Genomic DNA, 27,770 nt, shown 5'->3' with positions numbered 1-27,770 from the left:
TTAAGAAACTACATACAAAGAGGAAAAAAAGCAGAGGGTGACTGAAGCATAAACATAAATATGGATATGTTATTATTATTACTTGTTTAGAACTGGAAATGTGCTTGACTGCACATTATGTTATCCAAATGTATTGTGAATACTGATTATACAAAAAATTAAGTTATTTCTGATTATACAATGCAATCATTTTGACAGTGTCCCAGTAATGTCTTGTGATTGCTGTACAAATACAAAGGAAACTGCAACTTTATATTACAGTGAAATTTGCTTCACAGCTGCATGAATAAAATTATTTTTTCAAGCAACAATCCTTATATAACCCCTTAATGTAACTTCTGCTTGCAGTGTCATTTCCAGCAGCTCTCATTTTCATAATGCTTTGGAAGTCACCATGCAAACTTACAGTAAATCAAGCATGATAGCTGTGTTGAATACATAAGGGTCAGTGTCTAAGCTTACAATAGTCAGCACTGCTCTCTTGTTTCAGTGAAATTGTCATCTGATTCAGTGTCACCCACCTGATGGTAAAATGTACTGATAAAAATATGTTTGGAAAAAATGGAACAGATTCTCATTAGTTATTGAAATACATCATTAATACCAAGTAATGGATCTAGAAAATTGGATGGACACGTTGGAGTGATATTGTTTTTTTTGTCTCATGCCTTCTGTTTTTTTTGAAGAAGAATTATTCTATCTCAGACACAGACTTAGTGGGAAGAGATGCAAAGAACTCAGTGCTCTCTTTATCTTTACTGCCTCACGCAGCCTGAGGATACTCCTATTCTCCTCTGCCACTTGGTGCAGGAGGGGATCACACAGGGGTGCAGCACCCTCTTCTTCCCCTTTAAGCAAGTCTATATTTCAAAATATTGCAAAATTTGCTGGTTGAAAACTATGACAGTAGTAGATGTAGAGGATTATTGGAACATCAAGCAGACTGAAACAGCACTGTGATTCAGGCACTGAGCAGAAACTTCAATGTTACTGTTAAAGCTGATCTATGACTGATTAATTTGCTTTGTAATTTTAATTAAAATGGATCTGCCCTATTTTCTGGTCCTTCATTAGTAAGTCAAACCTCACCCTAAAACCACACAAAATGGACCACACAAATCCATTAAGTTTCACCTTTGTAAAAGCACAGAAAGAAAGAAAAGTACGTGGAAGTAATTTCTGAGTTGTCGATGACAGATTTTTCTTTTGATTTCCTAATTTTGCTAAAGACAGAAGAGACCTTACCGTAGCTGTCATAAGCCTCTTCACTTGTTCCATGGCCGTAATCATAATATTCAGGCACACTGGAAAAGATTTAGATAAGCATGTTATTATTGTCATGGGTAAGCAACTCAAAATAGAGCACAGAAAACGAAATGTGTTTTAATACTTTTACATGATAGCATAGTCCAGTTAGTTTCAGGGATAATGAAAATTATGAAAATGTAAAGAAGAAGGTATTAATGATGATAATAGATATAATAAAGAAAATCACATTCTTTATCTGTTAAGCATAAGGTAAAATTGTCTCTAAATACATAAAGCTAGGAGATGTGACAAACACAGTCAGAAATTCTATTTGCAAAAATAAAGTATGAAAACAGTCTATCCACTTTATTACTCACTTTATTGTTAAGCTGCCAGAAGAGGTGTAAACCCATTTACCTGTAATTCCAAACATTTATGCAGTATCAAACTCAGCATTTTTATTTTATTTTTTTTTCCAAAGATGACTTTATTGTACTGTATGGAACCTGTAAACCACTTATTTTTACTGAGAACACTGAAAGTTTTTCAGCTTTTCTCTTGAAGAAGAATGTTTCCACTGCTCTTGCACAGGCCTATTGCTTATGCAGTTATTGACAGTCATGCAAAGTTTTACACAGTACTAATAAAACACATATTTAAAGGTTTAAGGAGTGGAAAATCAGTTTCAAAAGAATATTTTGATTTTTTTTTTTGGTTAATTAAAAAATATCAAGTATTGTTGTATCAGCATGTTACCAAAGAATTACAGATCATAGTAGCAACTTGATAATCAGCAATCGCCTTGAAGTGGGCACCCAGAAAATTTGACCTCTAATACATGTTGAAACGGGAGTGGAATTAATCACACTGTTCACAGTTTGAATTCTATATTTGGTACCTGGAACCAAATTCATGATCAGACTGCTACTGCTATCAGGTCCCAGGGAGACATTAAAAGGAGTCAGTACCTGACCAAAAAACTTGTAATCTCCGTGCATTATATGATATTGTATTTCTTCTATCTGCAGGGAAACAAACAAAAAATACTTCCCTGTTGTTAACTCTTTTGTTTTCACTTTTGTTCCTTTTTCCATGGAGATTGTGTGAGAAGGACTCTTTCAAAAACAAACAAACAAACAAACAAAAAAACCAAACAATAGCATGCAGCCTGCTCAGTATTTCTATATTTATAACATTATTGCTCAGGCAATTTTCCATATTGGATTATTGCTTCAAAAATATTAGTTTACATTGAAAGAGAAGCTTAGTTGACAGTGGAACGTAAGTAAAAATATTTCACAAATGTAATAGACATAAACAAACAATCTGTAACAATTATTTTCTTAAACAAATGTTGACTTCTTTGTTCACCAACTGCTTGTAATCAGATTTTTAATGTCTTGAATTAATAATTATTCATAGCTATTCCTGGAATAATTTCTGAGAATAATTCATGTGCTGTATCTCATTTGAGAGCACTGATTGCATGTGTTTGATAACTGACAGTCAAGTTATTCTGATTTGGGACACAACATTCCCTGACTGGGTTGGTACTACTCTCATAGTCAGTTTTGAGCTACAAATATTGTGTATCGTTTTTTTGTTTGTGTTGATTTTGAACAAAAAATGCAATGATAACTGTTGTGCATTACTAACTTAGCCAGCAGTCATTCATTCATTCATGTGAGCAGATAGTGCATTGATATAAATATCTTAGACATGAAATTCATTTACTAAAACGGAAAGTGGATTTATGAGTGACATGAATGAAAATGAAGTTAATACATTTAAAGATTTTTCCCAATGCCATCTGAGCATAAACGCAGTAGAGTCATCCAGTTTGCTTGAAAAGTAATTATCTAAACGTATACACCCTTCTCTTGAAGTTGTGCAAGACATTTTAGAAACAGACAGGAAGAATACATCTTATTTGTTGCACACACTAAATATTCTGTAGCATTTCTGCAATGATTCTGGTAGCCGGTTAATTTACGGGACTACCCAGGGTGAATTGCGTAGTCAAAGTCAGAGATAAATCCAGTCATATCTACAGAGTTCATGGTTCAAACCTAAGAAAATGTTTGAAATGTTCAGAACAGACAGTTGACATACCACCCAGATCTGGCATGAAAAATCTCATGTACTACAATTTAACCAGCATTATTATGGTGTACTGCAGCTTTTTCTTGGTAAAGGAGGGTGTTGGAATAGTGAGGGGGGTTATAGGAAAAGAAATCATAGAACTCTCATCTTCTGTCAGTGGATAAGATCCTAATATTTCTTCCTCATATATTTTACAAACAAAGTGCATCCAAAGGTCAGCTTTCAGTTGAGTGCATTTTGGACCCAGCCCAAAGGTCAGTAAGTTATTAACAGCAGTTCCCCTTTCACTGGTCACTTGAGTGATTGCCATCAGTATTACATCTAGCAAAATGTAACACTTGCAAGAGCAGGTAAAAATTCCTTGCTATGTTATGGTTGTTGTATTTTTTTTTTTATTTGAGAAAAAAAAAAACAACACAGTCATACAGACAATAAGAATGAGAGATAAAAATCCTGCACAGAAAACATTTGTAAATTAAATACATTATAAACAGAATTCAAAGTCAATACACAAATATTAAAATAAGAAACAAGCTGTATTGCAACTTTAGAAAGGAAATGATTTGTTGTATACTGCAAATTTGATGTCTGTAAGCACAATCCTTAACCTGTTTCGGAAAACACATAATTCATAGCACAATATCTAAGTTCTCCAACTTTTTTTTTTTTTTTTTCCCCTGAATAATGCATGTTTTTCACAGATTGGAATGAAAATATTTCAAATTCATTTGTAACTTATATTTAGATAGTGTTTTGAACAATAACTGGGGCCAATTTGTTTCTTAGCATGAAATACCTGATTTAAAGACGCGTCTTGTGAGCCAGACTGCTCATTCATTAGTCTGCTCTATTTTAAACCTTTCTGAATATTCACTGTAATCCGTTATATGAATTTATTCGTAAACATTTTAGTATGTGTTTTATTAAAGTGAACAATGAATGTTTATAAAAATGGGTGATAGAAAATGGTTCTACATACATAAGGTCTTTATTATTAAAATACAGATAAACATAATTCATTTGCATTATGCCCAGCTATGAAAGGAAAAAAAAACACAACATATTTATTCAGCATAAATAAAAACTTGTTTATATAATTTTAACGTTTTCAGACAGTTCCTGAAAACTGCAGTGTTCATGAATTCTAGAAAACTCAGGTACTGTTGGCAGTGCTAATTGGAAACAAGACATCATTATCTATCATTAGCATTTATTACTTTCAAGCAAGATGAAGTATAATTTACTAAAATTCAAGTACCCACCTGAAAGCATGAGGCAATACATTTTATAATGTGGATAAGATTAACTCATTAACAACTTCTTAAATTTTATTCCTAAGTTTTCAAAGTATTGCACTATACTTTAACACCACAACTCTGAAACACAGGGGACAATGTTGCATAACTTAGACTTACCTTCTATATGTACCACTTGTGGAAAAATTTACATATGTGGGACTCTGAGTCTTCCATATAGTTTAATTATTTTTATATCCCAATTGTTTTTCAACATCAGAACCTCTGATAAAATTTTCCTCTACCTAGATTAAATTTTCAGAACTTGGATATATGATTCTGTGCTTATTCCTACCCTGTGGACTAGAATATTTAAAATGTATATACCATTAATCTTCATAATCATCATATATTTATGTTTATTGTTAACTTAACTGTAGCTCTTGCTTAGTGCTTTTGAACCCATTTTAAAGTCTAGGCATCAAACACCCTTTCAGGCAGATAAAGACAGATCTGTTCCAAAGAAAAGAATAAAAATGTTATTTATTTGAGCAATAAGGACCTCCTAAATTTCTTCCAACCAGAATTATCTGGTGCTCCCATAATATGAGAATACCTTAAGTGCAGAGACTGTATACTTAAACAGCAACTGGCTTTTAATCTCTCATTAGGTGGGACATTTTCAAATTGACAGAAACTAAGCAAAATTAAATTGCAGCTTGTGTCAATACTCGTGGGAAACCACACAGCTCAAAAGGCTTTGAAGAATAGTGCTTTAAGATGGTATAAGCAGAGAAATGTAAACAAAGGAGTTAAGATTGAAGTCACAAAACCCTAACTCTTGGGGTCAACAAACTACCTGAGGGAGGATTGATGTTCATCACTCAGCGATCAATGGTTTTAGATATAGAAAATCACAACATTAATGAATAAACTGCACTAGACTTTGACTGATCTCTTCCTGTACCTGAAGGAAGCTGCTGGCAAAAGACACAGGGTCAGCAGCATTACCATTTGGCTCCCTGGCTGCTCTTGCAGCTTCTCTAATGTAAGGCAGCAGACCATTGCAAGAATTGAAGAACTTGAGTTCTTTGTGTTCTCTCATATGTTCTCTCATATTTCTTCTCTTTTTGTTCTTTGCTTTCACTCACTCATAAATACCTGAATTCTCTAACTTGTTCTCTAACTGTGGGAGCAAAAAATGTGGTTGTGGACATGCAGTGGTTGCACTGACAGCCAGAGCTGTTAGGTACAAGAAAGGGTTGTATCTTTTAAATGCAGCAAATGCATAGTTCCATATAGATACTTGGTGAAGTGTGTTCTGTAATCCATCCTGAAAGATCTTAAGAATCTAACAGATTTTGATTAAAACCTGTTGAGCTAGATCTTTAGCAGATGATTATTTATTTATCTATTTTTGATGTAAAGGCATATTATTATATCCTTCTTCTCTTTCATAATGGTTGCACTCTTTAGCTGGGAGATTATACAATAGAATCTCGTGTGAACCTTTTATTAGGAAATGCTTAGGAAAGAGTTAGTCAATTTAGGAAATTTTGATCAGCCTTGGAGTTATAACTCACACATTAGATAATAATCAGCATTCTTTTGTGAAGTACTTGAATTGGTCCAAACTAGAGATTCAGCTCATGCCTGTGAAGTTCCATAGTTAGACTCATAAGCAAACAGATGAAAAGCTTCCATGCTATACTTTGAATAACTCTTGAGAGACTTCCCTCTTTGTGTTGTCACTTGACAATGTGAGAATGAACCAATGTGTTTTAGGATTGGCAGTCTTTGAAGAGAGGTTCCTGGCCTTTGTCATTGTGCAGTTAGCATTGATATTTTAGACAAATACAGGGAAAAAAATTATAGCTCTCTTTTATATATATATATCCCAATCTGTATTAGCTTCACATAACAAATTCTCAAGGCAAGATAACATACTAGATTATTTATAAGAACCCCTAAAGGTGGGATTCCACCTTTTAGACAACTTTTATTTCTTCTTTTTTCACTTCCTCACGTGGTCTTTGTATACTATCTCCCATTACCTCCCTCTTTTCCAATATCATTTCTGTTGAGCATCTTGCAGAATATTCAGTTTTAAACACTGATAAATGATACAATCAAATACTTATGTCCTATGTTAACAGGATCCTGTCTTATACTATTCTAGTTGTTTCATGTATGACTGCATTTTTAATCCTTCTCCTTTTTATGTAACAGAAGCAGTCAAGTCAGCAGAATTTAACTTATAGCTAACAATGAAAGAATAGTTGTTTACACAAGGCAGCACCTTTCTTGGAAGAGAAGTGAGAGAAAGTTGCATTTACATGAACTGCAATATATGCATCTTTCATAAATTAATATTTTATAATATTTCATATTGGAAATGTGTGAATAAAGAAATAATCTTCATAGGAATCTAAGACTTACTGGATCATCTCTGTTTAATTAAGCATTACATCTATAGGAAAGATGAGGAGTCCTTTGATTCATCCTTAAATCATAAATATGGACCTTTACTAAATAGTTCTTTAGGAGTAATGGAATAATATGGTGAACAATTTAGTGGATAAAGTCTCTCTCTCTCTCTCTCTTTTTTTTTTTTTTTTTTTCTTTTCTGAAAGCCCAATTTTGATAGCATTCATATTTTTACCTAAGAAGAATGTCTCCTTTACAATACTCTCTGGACTTATTCTATAGCTTACAATATTCCTGAAGTTGAACTAGATCTCATCTGTCTCTGGTGTTTTCTTGTTTGAGTTCAAGTTACTGCAACTCTGATTAAAAAAAAATAAAGAAAGAATTAAGCCAGTAGAGTTATAAAGGATATATGCAGAGAGCCTTCTAAAATGCAAGATGATTTTGGATTCTGAAGTTTTTGCAAAGTTTAAAATAGAAACAAAAATTCCATTTATGGGCTACAACCACAGATACATGGGGATTTCTATTCAAATATTCTCCATCCCTTTGTATTTTTCTCATACACACAAAATTATTACTATTTCAGAATAGAATATAAAATACCTGCAGACACAGTATTTGCAAAGGGAGTGATACAGAATTTTAGGAATCCCACCTAGTTTTAGAGAAAAAAACTTTACTTCAGAGTAGCTAAATTTTCATTTTGCTCATAGAATCAAGTAAATGAGAAGTAGCATTTGAAAACAGTTTCTGATGATGAATGTCGTAAGTGGATTGCTGTAAAGATACATAAAGTGTCATATTCTAGGCTTCCTGGCTTGATTGATTTTAATGGGTTGGAAATAAAATACAGAGAAATCTTTATTTATGAACAGGTGGATAAAAGCGCAAAGCTAAAATGAAATATGACAAAGTATAAATACATTGCATTCTGGTTAAAAAGTGAGAGAATGCATAATAGTGAAAAATAATAAAGGATATTGCATTTTAAAAAGAACCAATGTACCTATACCAGCTTGGATTATATTTGTGTCTATATATTTAGCTATACAGGAATATTTTGATTATGAAGGAAAAATGATAAAACCTCCAATCATATTGCCAAAAGATTTACTCATCTGAGAATCTGCTAAATAAGTTAATGATTATTCACAGTCCTGTCTAACTATCATTTCTAAACTAGGGACAAAAATGTTTCACTTAACTATGAACATTTCACTCCAACACTGTAAAAAGCAGGAGCTTTTTACAAAGCTAGTAGATATAAAAAAAACAAACAGTGGGACTGGTTGATCGAATAAATGTATCTGTTCATTGCTTTAAGCATTTATTTGAACTCATTCTATCCTCAAGGAAGATCATTGACCTCTCTCTGTATTTTCCTTCTGAATACAATCACAACATATAAATCTGACAAATGCTGTTTACTAAAGCTCCTCAGAAAGACATTAGGAAAGGACATATGTAAATATCATTGTGATTTTCTCTGTCTTAAGACTGTTCAGAAATATTTGTTCCATATTCAATTGCTTTGGTATTCAGCATAGATATCTTCCACCTTTTGCTTGAAAATCCCTCCCCAGCATTATTGCTCCCCAGCATTATTGCTGGGGATTCAGTTGGAGAGAGGGTAGGTATTTGGAAACCACAGACAGAGAATGTTGAACTACACTGCACCTATAAGGGGTAGGTACAGACGCACTAGAGACACTGAAAAGAGATAGGAAGTTACTGCAATCCCCCGGCCTTCTTCCTACAAAATGTCCATCAGTAGGTAAGGAAACTGATGTCATTTGAGTATGTTGTGGGAAACATGTAGGTTTCCCTATTATCTAAGCATGAAAACTTTACAGTGCTGAAGACTAAACCTGTAAATAGGAATCAGAATGTACCTGCTATACAACTGCTATTTGCTATTGGCAATGTTTTTTTTTTTTTTTTTTTTTTTTTTTAAGTAACTTCTGATTAGTTTTTCAAAAGTTTCCAGATGAAGTTTTCCTTCAAAAGATGTATCAGAAAAGGTTCTACTTTTAGTAAGGTTTTAATATCTGTTTAGCCAAAGCCTGAAACAGAATAAAAGAAACATTTCCACCATGTAGGTAAGAAGCTTTTGAAGATTTTTGACTCAAAGGTAGTTGAAAAAAGCATAAGATTTTCAGTACCACTGTGCTGATCCCCTGCTTGGACTGATACACTTTAAAACGATGCTAATGAATTAACACTTTAAACGTCACTTACAGGGACAAACGTGGCCTGTAAACTACTCCAATACAGCAGTTACATCAGTAAAAGCTGTGAAAAATCTAAATGTTGCTGCTATCTGTCCCTCACAACTGAAGCAGAAGGTTTTTAGCAGTTCACTCTTGCAGAATCTTGGCAGAATTATTTATTCTTCTTGTGACTACAGATGACAGTGAGAAGGCTGACAAAACAGGTTCTGCATTGCAATTTGTATTAACCACTGTTTCATGTACTCTGGTACTGTGGTAAGAAGTCCACTTCAATACTTGGAAGTAAAAGTAGCACCTTAGATAGTTTATACTTCACATGAATAGGCCATAATTCATTTCCTTTGTAGCATCAAATAAAATTAATAACTGTTCATTTTCTTGATAGTTTTGTATTTAGGATTTCTTCCCCTAATGAATTTGGCACCTTCTCAACATAACTAAGGAAACAGTCTAAAACAGAAAGTTCATCCAGTACTGCATTGTACCATATTATAGATTTCAGTTTGTGTACATTTATATATCTAGATGAAAATGTAATCTGCAAAAATTTAAGATCTGATATCATTATTATGAGGTCATCCTGAAGGAACACACTTATTGCAATTTAACACGATATGCAAAATATGTGAAAGTCAGTGTCCTATTCTATTATGAATGAATTCATTATGTATTTAGAGCTTGAAATATCTCACTTTAGTTGTTCATAAAAGGATTTCTATCAATCATACAAACCACTCAAAGCAAGCTGGAGTTTCAAAATTGGGTTACTTTCTTTATACTCACAACAGAACAGCTTCCTGAATCTAATTGGATTATCCTGTGTTGTTATCTTGAAATAAACCTAGTTATGCGTGAGCAAAAAGGGGAAAAGGTAACAGAAGATAGATGTAAAAGAGACCTCAGGATGTCACCTAGATCATTTCATCTGCCTCTAGGAAGACACAAATTTATTTACATAATTATTTACTGCAATTTGTCAAATGTGGTTTTAAATCTGCGCTGGGGGACATTCCTGAGCACTGTAGCTCTGTTTTACTATTATTTTCTTTTCCCTAAAGTAAATTTCTGTTACTGAAACACAGAACCAACATTTTTTCCTGAGTCCAAAAGGAGCTAGAGTAGAGGAAGAGTCCCTTGATAGGATACATAAAATAACTTGTATCCCCAGCATAATTATGTACTGGTGGTTTTAGAACTGTACTAGTCTGAAAGTGCTATTTCACCTGTAGCACTGTGCTTGTGAAGAAGACGTCTCTGGAATTAGATGTACATATGAAGTCTTGATACCTGGCAGTCAAAGAAAGGTAAACAGGATGATTTGGAGCTCAGGCAAATACACTCTGTTGATGTAAATAATTCCTGGAGATTTAGCTTGATAAAATGTTCTTTGCTTTTCTTCCTAAATCATTTTGCAGTATGTCTCAGCACTGAAGCGATTGTACCTTAAATCACATAACTGACATGGGATGAACTGTGGTTCATGCTATATTCCTGCATATCAGATCAACGAATAAGTGATCCCTAAATCTCCTGTACTAGAATTCCACACTGCAGAAAAGGGAGCTATAAATATAAGCTGTACAGTAGATCACATTAATTTAATAATAGAAGCAAGAATAAATGAGAAAATAAAGTTTCTTTTCAAAGTCATTAACTTCTGGTATATTCAACCTCAGTGGCTGAACGTGCTCTTGATATTTTCAATAAGTCTATATTATTATAAGAAAGAGAATCAGAATTGCAGAGACTAGAATCATGGAACCTTAGAGTCATAGAACCATAGAATGACTTGAGTTGGAAGAGACCTTAAGGATGAGACCTTAGTTCTAACCATAGGCAGGGATGCCACCTACTAGATCAGGGCCTCATCTAACCTGGTCTTGAACACCTCCAGAGACGGGGCATCCACAACCTCTCTGGGCAACCTGTTACAGTGCCTCACCACTGTCTGAGTAAAGAATTTCCTCACAACATCTAAACTAAATCTCCCCTCTTTTAGTTTAAAGCCATTCACCCTTGTCCTGTCATTAACTGGTTGAGCAAAGATTTGCAAACTTGATGAGGGTGCACTTGATTCCACTGTCTATGTCACTGATAAAGATATGAAACTGTACTGGTCCCAGGACAGACGCCTGAGGGTCATTCAGGTTGGAAAAGACCTTGAAGATTGACTTACTAATATCAGAATACTACTGGTTGAATTGATAGGTATTGCTATGAATATATTGTTATTGAGCTATTATATTGGTATGGTCATAGCAACTATCTACCATAGCAGGAAAAGGGACTTGGCAGTATATATGTCCTGAAATATTTTTTTCTTGTTATATTTTTGTTATTAAAACTAAGAAACAGAAACCCAATGGGACTTTGCATACAGCACAGTTATAGGGATCAACCACAGATAACTATATTTTTTTGAATTAGATATTATTCAGCTAGATGACACTATGCCTGTCAACTTGAAATTCTCTGAAACTTAGAATGTATTTCAGACACATTAATGACATTTTATGTTAAGATTAGATTCTGTATTACCATTTAGATCTTAAACAGCATCAGAAACAGATGTTTGGTTATTGGCTTAGCGTTTTGGTTTTAGTTTGTCAAATGCACATTGCAAACCCAATCACTGTCCCAAAATGATCTGTATGCCAGCATGGAACACCTGTCTAGAGGACCATTGCCCATTTGTTATGTATTACATAACAAATTTGCAAGATTAACAGTAAATATTTTGCCAAAAACTGCTAGGTTCAAGGTACTAAAACTGGGATGTTACCAGTGGGTCTAGGTCCAGGCAGGCAAGAGGAGTGATCTTCATCTATGTAATGGTGCAGCATACAACATAGATAAGGTATGTCATGAGGTGGCCTGTGCAACTATGGGGTGGGATCTGTAACTCAGCAATGGTTTGCACTGTTTTCCTCCATCTTTCATCACTGAATTATTTATTCTTGTTAGTACATTACAGGTTTTGTGATTTCTTTGCAGGCCTATTTAGAGATTAGGATGGGAGTCGCAGACTTCTTTCTTTAATAAGTACCTGCTCAGACTGACAGCAAAAAAAAAAAGAGGAAAGCAGCCCAGGAAGCCTTTGCCAATGTACCAGCTACCTGGTCACAAAAAAAAGACAAAAAAAAAAAAAAAAAGACTCAATGTTTGAATGTTCATGCCAGATGTTGTGGAACAGGGAAATTATATCAAACCCAAATTTTAAGCTTGACAGGACAATCTTTGACTTCTTTTTTGTTTCCCTTACAGGCACCGTTGTTTACACTGCATGTGGTTGGTTAGGTTATGCACAAGTGTTTTAAATAGAATATACCCTTTCTGTTATGTCTCCTGATTGGTCAGTCAGTCATAGAATTCCTTAATATCTCTTTTTTGCTGTGAGACATGGTACCTTTGAAATTAAACTGATGGTGCTAGTAGAGACACAAAGGTCAGTGGAGATGACTACAGATGTGGTAACAGCTGAACATGGCTCTGCTTTCTGCATCAGGGTTCTCAGCTGATTCACCAGCAACTGATCTACTTCTGCAAAATTATTTTCTTGGTCTTGGCTGAGGAGTTTGGCCATGCTTTGCATGCAGTACAGTCTGATCCTCTATCAGACTGTAATGAAACAGGCAGTTCTTTTATATCCTCTCACAAAAGATTTCATCCTCTTCGCCTGGTGATTTAGTGTTCTCAGCCCATGAATCCTGGACAATGGTGGTGCCTCAACAGACTTAGTACCTGATAAGAAAATCAAAAGTGTGTTATATTTTGAAAACTGACAGGATTCTCTCACATCATGTGTGTTACAGCTGAGATGGAAATTGATACTTCTACCATTTTGGAGTTTTGTTATATGAGCTTGCTTGTTGGCTTGTAAAAATCATATTTATGTCTTTAAATAAACTTTTCAGTAAGAATGGAAAGGAAGGACTACTGCCACGTTATGTTCCAACACAATTTGAAGGAAGAACACATTGAGGATATTAGTGTGGTTGAACTGCTAAAAAGCATCAATAAGTGGGCAAGCAGCACAACTTTACAGGCCTGCAGAGGAATGTCTTTTAACTTAGCAGAGAAATTTGGGCAGCATCTGGTATAACAACTGATGAGCATCAAAATCTAGCCATCTTACTGGTAAGGTCCAGTCTAGACAAAAATCTGTGCAGTAATTTTGTTTCATACCTAAATACTGTTGGACAATGAGAATATACATCAAGATTTTAACTATCAAGTACAATGGAAGGGGCAAACTTATATGGATATTAACTATTTGCTGAAACGAAATGCAACTGTTTGAGAACATCAGCTTGATTATTACCCTCACCTGCCATCTGTTCCTCACCATTGAGGCATGTGAATTTGCAAAACAAGGATGGTCATCATATATATCCCAGAAGGGATTTCACTTCTGATTACAGAAGTAGTCAGACTAAAAGTTCAGGAACCAAACATAGCTGGCAGAAAAGGGTTTGAACATTCTCTGCCTGATTTCCAAATGTCTAGGGAGTAGCATATGAACTTAACAGGTTGAACATCCCTTGGTATGTCTGGGCAGGTGGAGGTCCATTTTCACACTGAATGGAAGGGAAAGGAAAATGATGTTCCATCAAGAAACTCAAAATGTAGTACAGAATTGCCTGTGGGAAGTGTCAAATCTGATGTCTTCCTCTGCCCACTGGAATCGTCTTTTCCTTGTTCTCTTTGGTCTCAGACAATACTTTCATTCCATTTACCTTAAAATCTCTATTTTCACATCAATGAAAACACATTCCTAAAACCAGCAAGGTTTCTAAATATCCTTGCTAAACCTGTAATCTTTTATGGAATCCTGTAAATAATGATTATAAACACTTTTGGGAAAGATAGCCAGTTGTTCATTTAAATCTTTGTCCTGAGGGTCCATCCTGTTTGCTGAGTAGCCATTATGAGATAGGAAGATGAGGAAGAAAAAAGATGGCTTTAAAAATACAGCTTCCGCTAGTTAAAGCAAGACATTCCTCATGCAGTATGGACTACGGCAATAATTTTATTCCTCAAAACCCATAATTCTCTTCTCCCCAGACATAATAAGATACAAATGGCACTTACCATAGTGATGATCAGACTGTCCTTCTTCAAGTTGCTTTTGTATCCATTTCAGTGAGATGTCTCTTAGCTCATTCAGCCTTGAAGATTATTGTAGGGTTCATTCTAGTCTGATCCCAATGTTCTGTCATGGTTTCTTCTACAAGTGTCCCTATCCCCCTGTTATTAGTCTAAAATCAGACTGCTGTCATGGAGGACAGAACTCTGTCTGGAAGGGTGGCAGTGGTAGAGGTCATTAGAGAAGGACCTATACAAAATGTATTGCTGGGCCTGAAACTCTGTCCTTGACCTTCAGCACAAGCCTTCAGATAACTGCACACAGAAAAACAGTGTTTCTCTCCACTTATTATCTGGGTGATCTAGGTGCTGGTCATTTTTTCTGCTCCTTCTAAGTCATAATCCTGTGTAATAGCACAGTGGTGTATGCCAACAGCGTGCTCATTTACTCTGCTATTGGCAGCGACTTATTTATAAAATGTCTAAATCATACCTCTTGGGCAATGAAGGACTAAGGGCCTTCAGAAAAAAATATATATATGGGCAGGAAGCCTCTGGTGAGGAAGTGGGAAATAGATATAAGGTCTGGAAGTCAAATGTATTGTTAACAGAGGTAGTGGTGGCAGGCTACCTAAATGGTATTTTCACTCTGTGCATTGGGTGCATAGGGGAACAAGGCACAACTTACCACATGCTCTGCTCTAAAGCACACTGAATTCAGCTTCTGTTTAGTTTTCCCCCTCTCCTCCCAAGACATTCTACAGTTTGAAGTGACAATGAGAGTAAGGTTTTGTCAATAAGCATGGTGAGACAGATAGTAAGACCAGAGATTGGACCTACTCTAAGAATTTCCATATTGATTCTTTAATGAGCTGTAAAAAGCAAGTGGAAACTCTGCCCTTAACATGAGAAGAAAGCTTGGAGCTCTGCATTAAGCCACAGACTTCAATTATCTCTTGTCTCATGCTTCAGAATTTCACTCAATCCCTGCAGAGGGCAGTGATGATTTTTTTTTCCTCTCTGAGCACAGATTGTTTACATAGATTTCCCCCCTTTAAATCACACAGTGGATGAGATGAATAAGTACTCTGAAGTGTTACAAATTATCTTCTTTATTAGTTGTGTGCTTGATTGGTTACAGGAGCAATACCTGAGTTATACTAAAAACAAGATCTTGATTATGAGAAAACTTTTTGGTATATACACCTAACGAAATAATGTGGTCAAACTATTCTGTTCTGTTGTGCTATTTCAGCTCAGTAAGGAGGTATTTCCATGAAGATAAATAGCCAATAAGGTACAGAGACCCAAACTGCATCTGTAATGGTCCATTTGTTCTTTACATCTTTGAAATCTGAGTAGCATGTTATTCCGCAAGTGCTCTCACTGAAGTCAAAAGATTACTTGTGGCATTCAGTACCACTCAACACAGATGAGTACGACTGTGTATCCTGATATCTATTACAAAAGGAAATGTTTTAGTTACAGATTGAAAATAGAATAGGTATCTAGGAGGTACCACACATTGTAGAGAACTTATCTCACTGTTTAATAGCTGTTTAATTTACAAAAATATTTGACTCTATAAGTTTTCTGTCTTGAGTAAGATTATCACTATATGTTCTAGCTTTATCATAAACTAATAAACTTGATATATTAGTCATTTATTTGCTTGAGACATCAACTTGCAAAAAAAAAAAAGCAGGTTGATTCAGTTGATAAAAAAAAAAAAAAGCAACGTCATCGCAGAGACACTTCTAACTAACATTTTTTGAACTAGAGACAATGTTACCTGTGGTAGTTCACTATTGTATCAAAAGATGGGCTGAATTCTTCTGAAAAAATTGGAGAATCTCTGGCAACAAAAATATCTACCTACACAATAACATGATGGATGAAGCAAGTAATGTATAATTACTTGAAAGTGTGTTGTTAAGGTATATTTGAAGGGGTTCACATTTACGTGTGACAAATCCTTTAAAATATTTGTCACTGGTTATAAAATTACTTAGATTATTCTTCTATAGACTCAAATGCCACTCACTACAGCAGTTTTATGGCTCAACATTATTCTAACAGGCATTGCCATCAGCAAAGCATTCAACAAAAAACATGGTTAAACAAAAAAACAAGTTTAATGTCCCCTGGTTTTTAGAGCACAGAACTCTGTACATAACCATCATTTTCTCATCCAGTGAGAAGCACTCTAACTCAATTAAAATCTGTCTCTTTTCTTGTTAGAGCTTCGTTTGTCTTTCCACAATTTGACAAACACTCTTAGGAACCAATCAGCACATTTTCTAAGTAATTGGTTGAAGCACTCTTTTGTCCTTCAGCTTAACTGTGGAAAAGATATCATTCCATATTTAATAAACATAGACCAACTGTTGAGGTAATATATGAGTGCATGTGGTGTGTGTGTACATCAAAAAGGAACAGTTTTGTTGTCTCTTTTTAGTGACAGAAATTATAGGAGTAGCTGTGAATATAATCCTCCCATTACACAGTAAGGACATGAAATAAGATTTCCAAACTTGGTTACCTATACCAATTCTGAGAGTTGCTCAGAAAGCAACTGACTGAAGCTAATAGTTTCAGCCTTATTTCAAGCACACCATTCCATTACATAATTTACCTTGATACCCACCAGTGACAGTTATTTACCATCATTTTTTTTTTTTTGTTAATTTATCATTTTGCCCAAAACATTGTAAAAGCCTTAAATATAATATAGCCTTGATTACTTTATGTTATTAAAGCAAAAAAATAAATAAATAAACTGCACCAAGAAGTTCAGAATTACACTGGATAGGAAATGCTATAATCTCTTTTTTTTAAACAATGACAACAATAAGAACAAAGACCAGCAACTACACTTTAGCTGCAGCATTTTTAAAAGTCTAGTTGTCTGCATTTTTACTTCATCTGAATAATTCTGTATATTAACTCTAACCACCATTATTTCTTTTTAATGGCTATTTAAAGTACTGTGAGATTTTGTAGAATTTAATGTAGAAAACCAAAACAGCATATTTACATAAAAATTCAAGAGAAAAGGAATGTTTTTCTTGGAAAATTTAATGAAAAAGTACAAATGCTTACCTTTGTGTTTGGGTGGCATAACTGTTATCATATGCCTCATAGCTTGGATCATCATATTCACCCCCATATCCATCATCATATCCCTAAGAGAAAAATAAAACACCAAAGCTTAAAAGAGTGATAAATCAAAGAATATTATCAAGCCATAAAAGTAATCTGCATCAGCATATACATGCTGTGTTTGCCCAATATTGTAGGCAACTTGCAGCCTCCTAACAAAAATGGGGAATTGTGAAGAAAAACCTGTATGTTGCAAGTGCAAATAAATCAGTTACTCATTTAAGAATGGAATTTATTCACTGATAAACTGTAGTGCATTGTACAGGCCACAGTGCTTCAGCACGATCTATTTAGCCTACTGATAAATGATAATGAAAGCAATCTTTTTGCAGCAATTTGTTATATAAATGGTTCCATAAATACCTATAGGCAAAATAAACAAATGGCAGGAAAAAAATAATATACTGACTGTACAGCATTATAACAAAAAGAAAAATAGAGATAATATTGGCAATGATTTCTGATATGCTGGAGTCTTCTATGTTCATTCAAAGACAGGACAGCAAAGTAGTCATGAAATGTTGTATGGAAACACATTTTGTTCTTATTGTTCTTATTTTAATTTTTCTATGAATTTTGGGAGCTGATATATTTGTTAAATAGAGACCAAATATTTTGTAGTTACAAGAAAATTTACCTGTTATGCAAAGTGCTAAAGGAATTAGGGGGCTTAAAAATCTGTGACTAAATATGAATTATAGCAGAAGGCAATTGAGTTTTTTCTGCAAATAACCCAAGTGCAGTTAGTCTGGGTAGAAGGGACAGAACATGGCTGCTCCAAAATGACAGGATTCCAGTAAACAACCAATCTGGTAAACTGTCATAGTCATGTAAAGTACGATGTTAGTTTGATATTTCATTATTTCTGCTAATTAAACTCTGTAACTGTATTGAACTACACTGGTACACACGATTTTCAGAAAACATTCCAAGGAGATTGCATTCAGTAACATTTCAAGCATATTAAATTTACCTATCCTTCTGGTCTCTGACTGATCAGGGAGCATGAGTAAAGACTTCAGGTGAGAGAAATTGCCCCTGGGGTGCCACATGGCCTAAATGAAGAACAGGATACAGACCTCAGATGGTAACTCCATTTCTGAGGCACCCACATCAGCTTGCAGTATAGCAAAAAATTTTCTGGGCAGGAGAGTGAGTCACATTTTGAGATTGGGGAATAACCTCTGCAGAATCTGAAGCCCACACAAACCCCCTTCTATTTCACACTGAAATGCACCATTTTTTTCCCCTCATTAATATAAACTCATAGCAAAAAAAAAAAAAAAAAAAAAAAAAAAAAGAAACAATGAACCACCTGAGACAGATGTTAGTCACATTGATTAGCATGCTACTGGGTAGAATCCAGACACTGTGAAGAGGGTGATGCAAGTTCCTATATAAAGTAGAATAATAGCTAGAGGAAAAGACATTTCAGCATGCTTACTCACTATATGAAAGAACAGAAAAGGCAAGAATTACAAATTAGCTCTTTCAGTGTCTCGATGCCTGAGGTGGATCAACATTCAGCACCAGTAGGGCAGAGAACTCTTGTTAATACTTGACACTTTGCGTTACAGATTTTAACAATTTCCCTAAAGGCTTAGAGCAGGTCAATATAGTGCAAATATTTTATGTGGAATGGCTGGAAAACAAGGACAGAGTAAAAAGCATGATGTTTCTTTAATAAAGAATAAATATTTTCCAGAAAATGCTCTATTATTTGTACCATTCTGTAAGAGAATTATCTTCTAATACCACAAGTGAACTATTAACATAAGGTACCTACAAGGATTTTTTTCCAAACAGTTTCATATGCTGTATTGTACCCAGACACACTTGTTCTAAAGAAGCTTTCAGGCAACCAGAACGAGAAATAGCTCTGCTCACATTCCTAAAGCGTCTCAAACTTGCCAAGCATTTTTCTTCTGTTAAATCTTTAGCTCCTCAGCACCTACAACTTTAATGTTTGAAAACATTTCTTTTGCACACATTTTGAGAAATGACACATGCAGCTCCCATCATACTTTGCCTGGGATTTCCCCTGGCCCTGCAGTGATACATCCCAAACAGGAGAGAAAGGAACAAAAACATACTTATGGAGCTGCGCTGGAGTTAAAAATATTTAAAAACACTAATAAATGAGTTTGAGGAACTACAGTATAGTTCAGAAAGGCATTTTTTTTTTTTTTAAAGTGGAAATTCTAAAGAAATTAAAAAAAAAAAAAATACAGCTCAATCCAAGAAAGGACTAACTAGACAACAAGAATGTTTAAGTATTTATCATCCTTTCCTGACAAAGTGAAAATAAGAAAACTATTAGAAGACTCTCAGAATAACATATGAAATTAGCATTGGGAGCACTCACTTCAGGAGCAAATATGCAGTCCTATACTACAGAAAAATTATAGTCAGGAGAAGAGTGTACTAAAAAAGAAAAAAGTACACAATTGGAAAAAGCCTTAGATTCTACTACCTCAGGAGGAGTTAAGTATCAATTTGATTCAACACCCAAGATATCTTTTGTAAAGTCTTATTTATTTAGATTTGCTTAAATCCTCTCCAAGCTTCAGATGCTGAAAGAAACGTTAAAATATATATAAAGAATAACAAGGGCAGGCTAATGCAGTGCTTTCTCTTTAAACATGAGTTACCTACTTAACACCCAAATGTTAAACAATAACAGACTCAAATGCACCAAGTTTAAATTATCTCTTCTCTGAAGAGCCTTATAAAATAGGATTTTCACAGCATGGTCTGAAAAATGGTAGGTTTCATCTGGGAGGCCAAGAAGAAAAATAATTCACATGCTTCTAATGAAAATGCCTCACAGTATTTTAAATTCAGTTGTCCTGGTAATACTCAATAAAATACATTGTAAGGAAATCAAAACTTTTTTTTTTATTATTATAGAAGAAAACCCAAACTCTTTCTAAAACAGCCTACTTAAATATGTCTAGACTTCAGAAGGAAAAAAAAAAATCACCAAAAAAAAAAAAAAAGCAAACACCAAAAAACCACACACACACACAAACCAAACCAAAACAGTAAGTCAAAGTAAATTTGGTTATGCTACTCTGTAACTTGGCAAATATGTGAACATGGGCAAGGTCTGAAAGTCAAGCTTCTCGCTAGCTGCAGCCCAAAAAAGTACCCCTGGACTTAGTACTCTACCTCAAAGATGGTGAATATATAAAAATTCACTTCTAATTGTAACTCTGTATAAAACCAGGAGTTCCCCAGTAAATGAGCCTTCACATAGTTTCCTCTATTTTCTCCAACTGGCTTCTACAAATCTACATGTACAGACATTGTCTCTCTCTTTCGCTGTTGTGACTCAACCACATCCATATTCTATCACATGTCCATATCACCTTACTTTAGATGTCTAAAAGACAGTCATCTACTATCAAGCTAGTGGTAAATTCCTTTTACAAAGAGGAGAAATAAAACATTTCTAGAGGATAATTCATAGCACACACTCTTGACATCTACCTGAGGATGAGTTGATTTGCTCTTTAAATAAGAACTTTCCTTTCAATGACTATAAAGGGAGAGCAATGTGAATGTGCAAGATTTAGATCTAACTAACCTTTAGGCATGTAAGTTAGTTCCTCATTTGAAGAAATTTATTGTATAGAGAAAGCTTATCTTGCAAAAATGAGCACTTCTAAGATTAATTGTGAAGCAACGAGAGATCGAGAATGCAATCCAGAACATTCTGAAAGATGCCCAGGGAAAGGTGGGAATTTCAGAATATCATCTTAAACAGACAGTACAGTGTTCAGATAAGATCTTGTCAGACAGTTTGGTACATATCCAGATCTCAGGCTATGGTAACAGCTATGGGAAATTCTAAATCCCACTCATTCTACTATATGTTAAACACTGGAAAGAATATGTAGGAACATCTGGAAAGCCTTCTCATTCCAGATGGATGACTTATGCCTTTGGCTAGTCATGCTGTCTGTTTGGCTTAATAAATCTTCACATTTTTCTTGCAAAGAACATTTAAGGCAGGGACCAGCAAGCACAGCTGTACCATCCACTGCTTCACTCCCATCACCATATTCTGATGGGCAAGGCAATCTGCAGAGGGGTGGGAGGTATGTTCCTGAAGCATGTAGCTTGGAAATGGTAATTTTAACCAAGGTTTCCATCTTTTTAAGTAGGTCACAGCCATTATACTTGGGCCTGTAGTATTGTCACCTCCTTCCCTACTTGTTCCTTAAAAAATATATATATATATATAAAAAAATGCAGATAACACTGTCATTTGGTGTTCAGAATAATTCGCGAATGGTGAGTTAACTGAGCCTCACAAGAGAGTTATATGATGAAGAAGGGGGATGACTACCAGTCACACATACCCCTTTGGTGTTCAGTCCCCACATTGTTCTAAGATAGTGACAGCTGAATACATGCAGAGGAACAAACCTCAGGACATTAATTTTACATAATTTAGACAAAGGGCAATTTCTCCCTACTGACTTCAAAGAGGGTTAAAATGTAATTACTTTAGATTTTGATTATTTAGTGTTGAAAACCTGCAATTAGAGCAGATGAATTTCACTGAAGTACCTGGGAGGTTAGTCTTCTGCTGAACAAAGATCCCCAGAACCATAATTTATGCTTAGAAACTGAAATTCTGTCTAAATTCTTCCCTAAGTACTTGTGACTGTTACCATAGCTGGCCTTGATTTCTTCAGCTATACCTCCCGGGTCAGAAAAAAAAAAGAAAAAAAGAAAAAAAGAAAAAAAAGAAAAAAAGAAAAACTAGATATCATCAGTTTGTAGAAGATGAGATATACCCTCAGTGCTAGTGAGATCTCACCAAGCGTTTTGAAGACAAACTCAAAGAAAAGTAAGTAGAGCACCATTATATCCATCAAGATGATAAATAACAGTAATAACAAAAACTATGTTAAAATTAAAAGGGGAATACTAATCAACTGAAAAATCAAAGCTCTATGCTATGGACTTCATGAATGCATTGTAGGAACTAGAGTCTACAATGATAAAACAGCCAAGAGTATATCTGCTTGCCAGAGGCAATGAGCTAATCTCAACATATTGGGCTTCTTATTGAAATCAGTTTTATTCTTCACATATCAGCAATGGGAAATGTCATTATATCTGGATGGTAGAAAATACACAGGTGAACATCTTTTACATAGTCATGGAAATATCATTGATATTTCAGTATAATCACAGTCACAGATACTCTATGAATTCAAAGCAGTGAACTTAAACGAGCTATTCATAAATGAGCTATTCATGTCCTCATATTTCAGGGGTTTAAATAAACCCTGTATTGAACAATTATGGCAATAAAAATGAGTCAAACTAAAGAATTTTACTGCCCATAAGTCCTAAAATTGATTCTATGCCAGATAAAAATAGGGCTGTGGTCACAGAAGCAAATAGTTAAGTGGTGCCAAAGCAGCCGCAGTAAAAACAGAATCTCAGGTGCCTCATCAAAATTGCTGTGTACTCTCCAAAACCTTTTGAAAATTATTTTATTATTTTGTAATTCTTCAACTAAATACAAAATAAATAGGTAACATTTAAAATACATTTGGGTATATTAAAATATATCAGAATTTAATGAAAATATAAAAGAAAATCTAATAGACATAGCACTTTTCTCCTTCCTTCCTTCCTTCCATATTTGTTGTAGCTTACAGAATAATTTGCTCTTGCAGTTATTATACCCATACTGTAATATGACCAATATAATTGTTTTTTCAAATCCTTCTGTTAGCTGTGCTGTACTCATGGAGTCACCTTAAAAGTCCTAATTCATGTGTCAAAGCTCTGCATAATCTGCTGCCACTTACATCAGATTAGTTTGTTGCACTCTCTGTCCCCCAACCTTTCTACCATCAACAATAAAACACTTTCCTCTCACATTTCACTGTTTTTTTTCTTCCCCCTCCATAGTGCCTTTTCTTACAAAATAGAATCCTAACCTCAGAACCGATCATTTACCCAGTTTCTATTGTACAAAGTGTCTCACAGAAACATCTCTTTCTTTCAATATCAATATAATGACTTATTTTAATAATAAGCAGCAAGTGGAGGTCAAAAACAGTCCTAAATATCTTCTTTATGTATCTTGGACAAGCTGCATTTTCACATCTATCTGGGAGTGAGATCCCTGAATTGTTTTTATTTTATTTTATTTTATTTTATTTTATTTTATTTTATTTTATTTTATTTTATTTTATTTTATTTTATTTTATTTTATTTTATTTTATTTTATTTTATTTTATTTTTATTTTTATTTTTATTTTATTGATGACTTGTGATACTTTACATAGTACTTCAGCAATAATATATTACACTAGCAAGATGCATTGGTGACAATATATCACATAAATGACATTTTAATGGAAGATTTATTTTTCCTGTGAATTTAAATAAATTGAATAGAAAGCTATTTTCAGCTGCTAAGGGAGGATAGGCTGTACTACATTCACATTTAGCTTCAATTTCTCGATCATATCTACTATTTCTGTTTGCAAAATTTCAGGCAAAGGAAATAATGAACTTCGGCATCATGATGCTTGCCTACAGGAGTTCTATAATCAATAGATTGAGTTGACATAAAAATCTGTCCATGAAGCAGTAATGTTTCTTGTATTGTAGATACAAGAATAATTACAAGCACCTACTGAGGACAGACAGATCTTCTATTTAACAACTAATTGACAGTTTTAAGCATTTCACAACTGTTTAACATGATAGACACGATGCATTCAAAGTAAACTGTTTCAGTCTTAAATAGGCTTTGTAATAATCCAGCAAATGAAGTTTCCAACCCTTGAAAGATGGGGAATTCCTAGGAATTCCCCTTCTTGTTTTCCAACCCACGACAACTGGACCACAGTATTTTCCACTCTCAGAGCCTGTAAATGTGTGAATAAATGCAAAGAGCAGCAATGGTATGATAGGTGTTTTACAAGACCTTGAATTATATTTAATTTTAAATCAAATTTCACTCTGATGTATTATTGATGCTGGAAGTAGACAGATTAAATATAACTTGGCCAAATGCAAGATAATGTGCTCTAGTAAATACATCCTCAAATTCTATAATCTGTGTCTCTGCCTGTGTCTCTGAATTTAAAGAATTCCCTCAGGAAAAGACTTGTGGGAGTCATCAAGATTAATAGCTAAGAGATCTTTCCAATTTTACTGTGACATTAAAACAAACTAATAAAAAGTAGCCTTATATTTTCTATCTGAAGAAAAGACATAGGTTAATTTGATGTGAAAATTTTTTTGATCTATCTTTATCCTATTTTTAAATATATTCAGCCATTAAGGGTTCCCTCAATTAGTAATATCTAACAGTGAAACATCTTCACTCAGGAACAGTTTTGTTCCAGTCAACCAAGAACTACTTGTAGTACTTAATATGTAGAAGTGTTTCATTATATAAAGGAGAAAATCGGAGCAGTGATTTTCATTTTAAAAAGAGAGATTCCAAATTCCAGTGGGAAGAGACAGAAGAAGCAGATTGGAAATTGTTTGAAGTACTTAAAATGAAAGCTGGGCAAATTCAGATTTATTTATTAATCCTGAAGTAAGTCTAGCTGCAAATCCAAGCATTGTTAATGGCTGCATCTTTACATCCTATTACTTGCAGATATAATATCACATACTTTTTCATAAATGGCATCATTGAGGTGCTCGAGCGAGTCCAGAGAAAGGCAATGAAGCTGGTGAGGGGCCTGGAGAACAAGTCTTATGAGAAGCATCTGAGGTAGCTGGGTTTGTTCAGCCTGGAGAAAGGCCTCAGGGGTGACCTTATCATTCATTATAAATACATTAAAGGAAGCTGTAGGGAGGTGGGGGTTGGTCTCTATGTGCCTGGTGACAGGACGAGGGGCAACAGGCTAAAGTTGCGCCGGGGTGTTTTAGGTTGGATATTAGGAAGAATTTCTTTACTGAGAGGGTTGTGAGGTATTTGAATGGGCTGCCCAGGGAAGCGGTGTAGTCACCATCCCTGAAGGTCTTTAAAAGACTTTTAGATGTTGATCTTAGCAGTATGGTTTAGTGGAGGACTTGTTAGTGCTAGGTCAGAGGTTGGACTCGGTGATCTTGGAGGTCTCTTCCAACCTAGATGATTCTGTGATCTTTCACCCAATCAAATTTCAAATGTCCTAGATTGTTACAAAGATTATTCACCACTAATTTTTCTCCTATTTATATTTCACTGAAGTAACAAAATATTTACCAATAAAACAATTTTAAAGAAAATATTTCCTAAAATAAATGTGGACAATGAGTTTTAAATTGATTTTGTAATTTTCTTTGTCTTGTCTACATAATTTATCACAGAATCACAGAATCACAGAATTTTCTAGGTTGGAAGAGACCTCAAGGTCATCGAGTCCAACCTCCAACCTAACGCTAACAGCCCTCCACTAAACCATATCCCTAAGCTCTACATCTAAACGTCTTTTGAAGACTTCCAAGGATGGTGACTCCACCACTTCCCTGGGCAGCCTGTTCCAGTGCCTCACAACCCTTTCAGTGAAGAAGTTCTTCCTAACATCTAACCTAAAACTCCCCTGGCTCAACTTAAGCCCATTCCCCCTCGTCCTGTCACCAGGCACGTGGGAGAACAGGCCAACCCCCACCTCGCTACAGCCTCCCTTGAGGTACCTAAAAAGAGCGATAAGGTCGCCCCTGAGCCTCCTCTTCTCCAGGCTGAACAAGCCCAGCTCCCTCAGCCGCTCCTCGTAGGACTTGTTCTCCAGGCCCCTCACCAGCTTCGTCGCCCTTCTCTGCACCCGCTCAAGCACCTCGATGTCCTTCTTGTAGCGAGGGGCCCAAAACTGAACACAGTACTCGAGGTGCGGCCTCACCAGAGCTGAGGACAGGGGGAATTTTTTTTTTTTTTTTTTTTTTTTTTTCCATACACTTTTTTATATGAAGTTCAGTAAAGGAGAGTTTGCAGCATTCATTCAACAAGTGCCCATGGCAGAGTCCTTTTTGAAAGATGAGAAGCCAGTGGCAATGACAGAGAAGTCAAGTTAATACTCTGAGTTCTCACTCCATGTCTAGAGTGAAAGGGCACGAAATGATGTAGAAGAGCCGTATGCATCACCTCCAGAAAACGTGGCAACACACCCCTGCCAGCAGCTCTTCTGCTGAACAGAAGTGGCAGCACAGGGAGACTTGATCTAATATGTGTTAAAAATAATTCCTCTAATAAAAAAGAATCTCAAAAGCAAACAAGAAGGAAAGCAAATCAGAGCTCTATGAAGAATCAGAAATGGGAAAGAGCAAAGCAGGAATGTGGAAAGATGAATTAAAAAGATGGCTTCACCTCCTTTACATGTCACCAAGTGTTATGCATGTTGTATAATTTTAATCTTTTAAGCATTTTAACTGTTAATGTGATTTTTTACCCCACATAAGAGGATATAGCAGTATTTAGAAGATATAGCCATGATAATTCTTATTTGATATTGTTTTAAGCCAAGAGGGTAAATATTATTTCCTCAGTTTCATGATAACTCTGATTTAAATTCTGAAGCTGTAATGTAAATAGTGTCTCATCAACTTGTATATTTAAACTGATCAATTTTCTTTTCATTCAAAATAAAACTTTGAAGGGTTGACATAGTGAAACTCACTGTGAAAAATATAGGTAGATTCCAAGAATTTTGAAAAATTATCTACAACCAGGGAAATGAAACATTAAGTTGCTATCAGTTCCAGAAGAGTTAACTCAATTTTTTTCTGCTTATGACAATAATTAAAGTATTATACAGTGCTACATGTAGTGTATGAAGCAGTGTTTATACTGCAGCTTATCATATCTGACTGAAAATGTTCCTGGAAAACATTCTGGGTCCTGTGTATTGCACAGGAATAAATAAGAAGGTGCCCACTCATGGAATGTTTTTAGCTGTCATATTTCATCTTGTAACAGATATTGTCAGTGAATGACTAGGAAATACATTTTAGCCTGATGTATAAAACACAAGGATTAGAGGTAATACAGAATTTTCTTCTTGGTTTTAAAAGATACGTCAGAACAGTGAACTTCATTAGTACAATGTTGTAAAGGAATTATTGCAGAAAGGTCACATAATTAAAAGCAAACATGTAGAATGTGATGGGACTTATCATTTGTGAATATAAGAATTAACAAAAAGTAAAGTGTTTAGTTTAATTTTTATTGAGGTACTTAGAGGTAGTCTTTAAACTGTTACTCCCTCAAGTTTGAGCACGCAATTAGAGAAATTAGGGATGAAAA

General features: G+C 34.9%; 1 protein-coding gene across 10 annotated transcripts in view; it reads right to left on the bottom strand.

Moving 5' to 3' along the window:
- The window catches only part of KHDRBS2 (KH RNA binding domain containing, signal transduction associated 2), a 389,665-nt gene that overhangs the window by 53,394 nt on the left and 308,501 nt on the right, over positions 1-27,770 (bottom strand). For 8 of the 10 annotated variants that reach the window (XR_014692078.1, XR_014692079.1, XR_014692080.1 and 5 more), the window contains exons 7-8: positions 17,435-17,517; positions 1,246-1,304 (exon numbers count right to left, since the gene is read on the bottom strand). Coding sequence is in view for 4 of the 10 variants with exons in the window: in XM_084516223.1 (XP_084372349.1) it covers positions 1,246-1,304; positions 17,435-17,517 (142 nt within the window). In the remaining 6 variants the exon portion in view is untranslated. Of the gene's footprint in view, positions 1-1,245; positions 1,305-15,500; positions 15,791-16,536; positions 16,674-17,434; positions 17,518-27,770 lie in introns of those variants that run through there. The other 2 variants (XM_084516226.1, XM_084516224.1) reach the window with 2 other exon arrangements.

This window comes from Aythya ferina (assembly GCF_964211825.1).
Source record: "Aythya ferina genome assembly, chromosome: 3".
NCBI classification, from domain to species: domain Eukaryota; kingdom Metazoa; phylum Chordata; class Aves; order Anseriformes; family Anatidae; genus Aythya; species Aythya ferina.
Note: the sequence above shows the minus strand (reverse complement) of the source record. Positions and strands in the feature narration are given on the sequence as shown.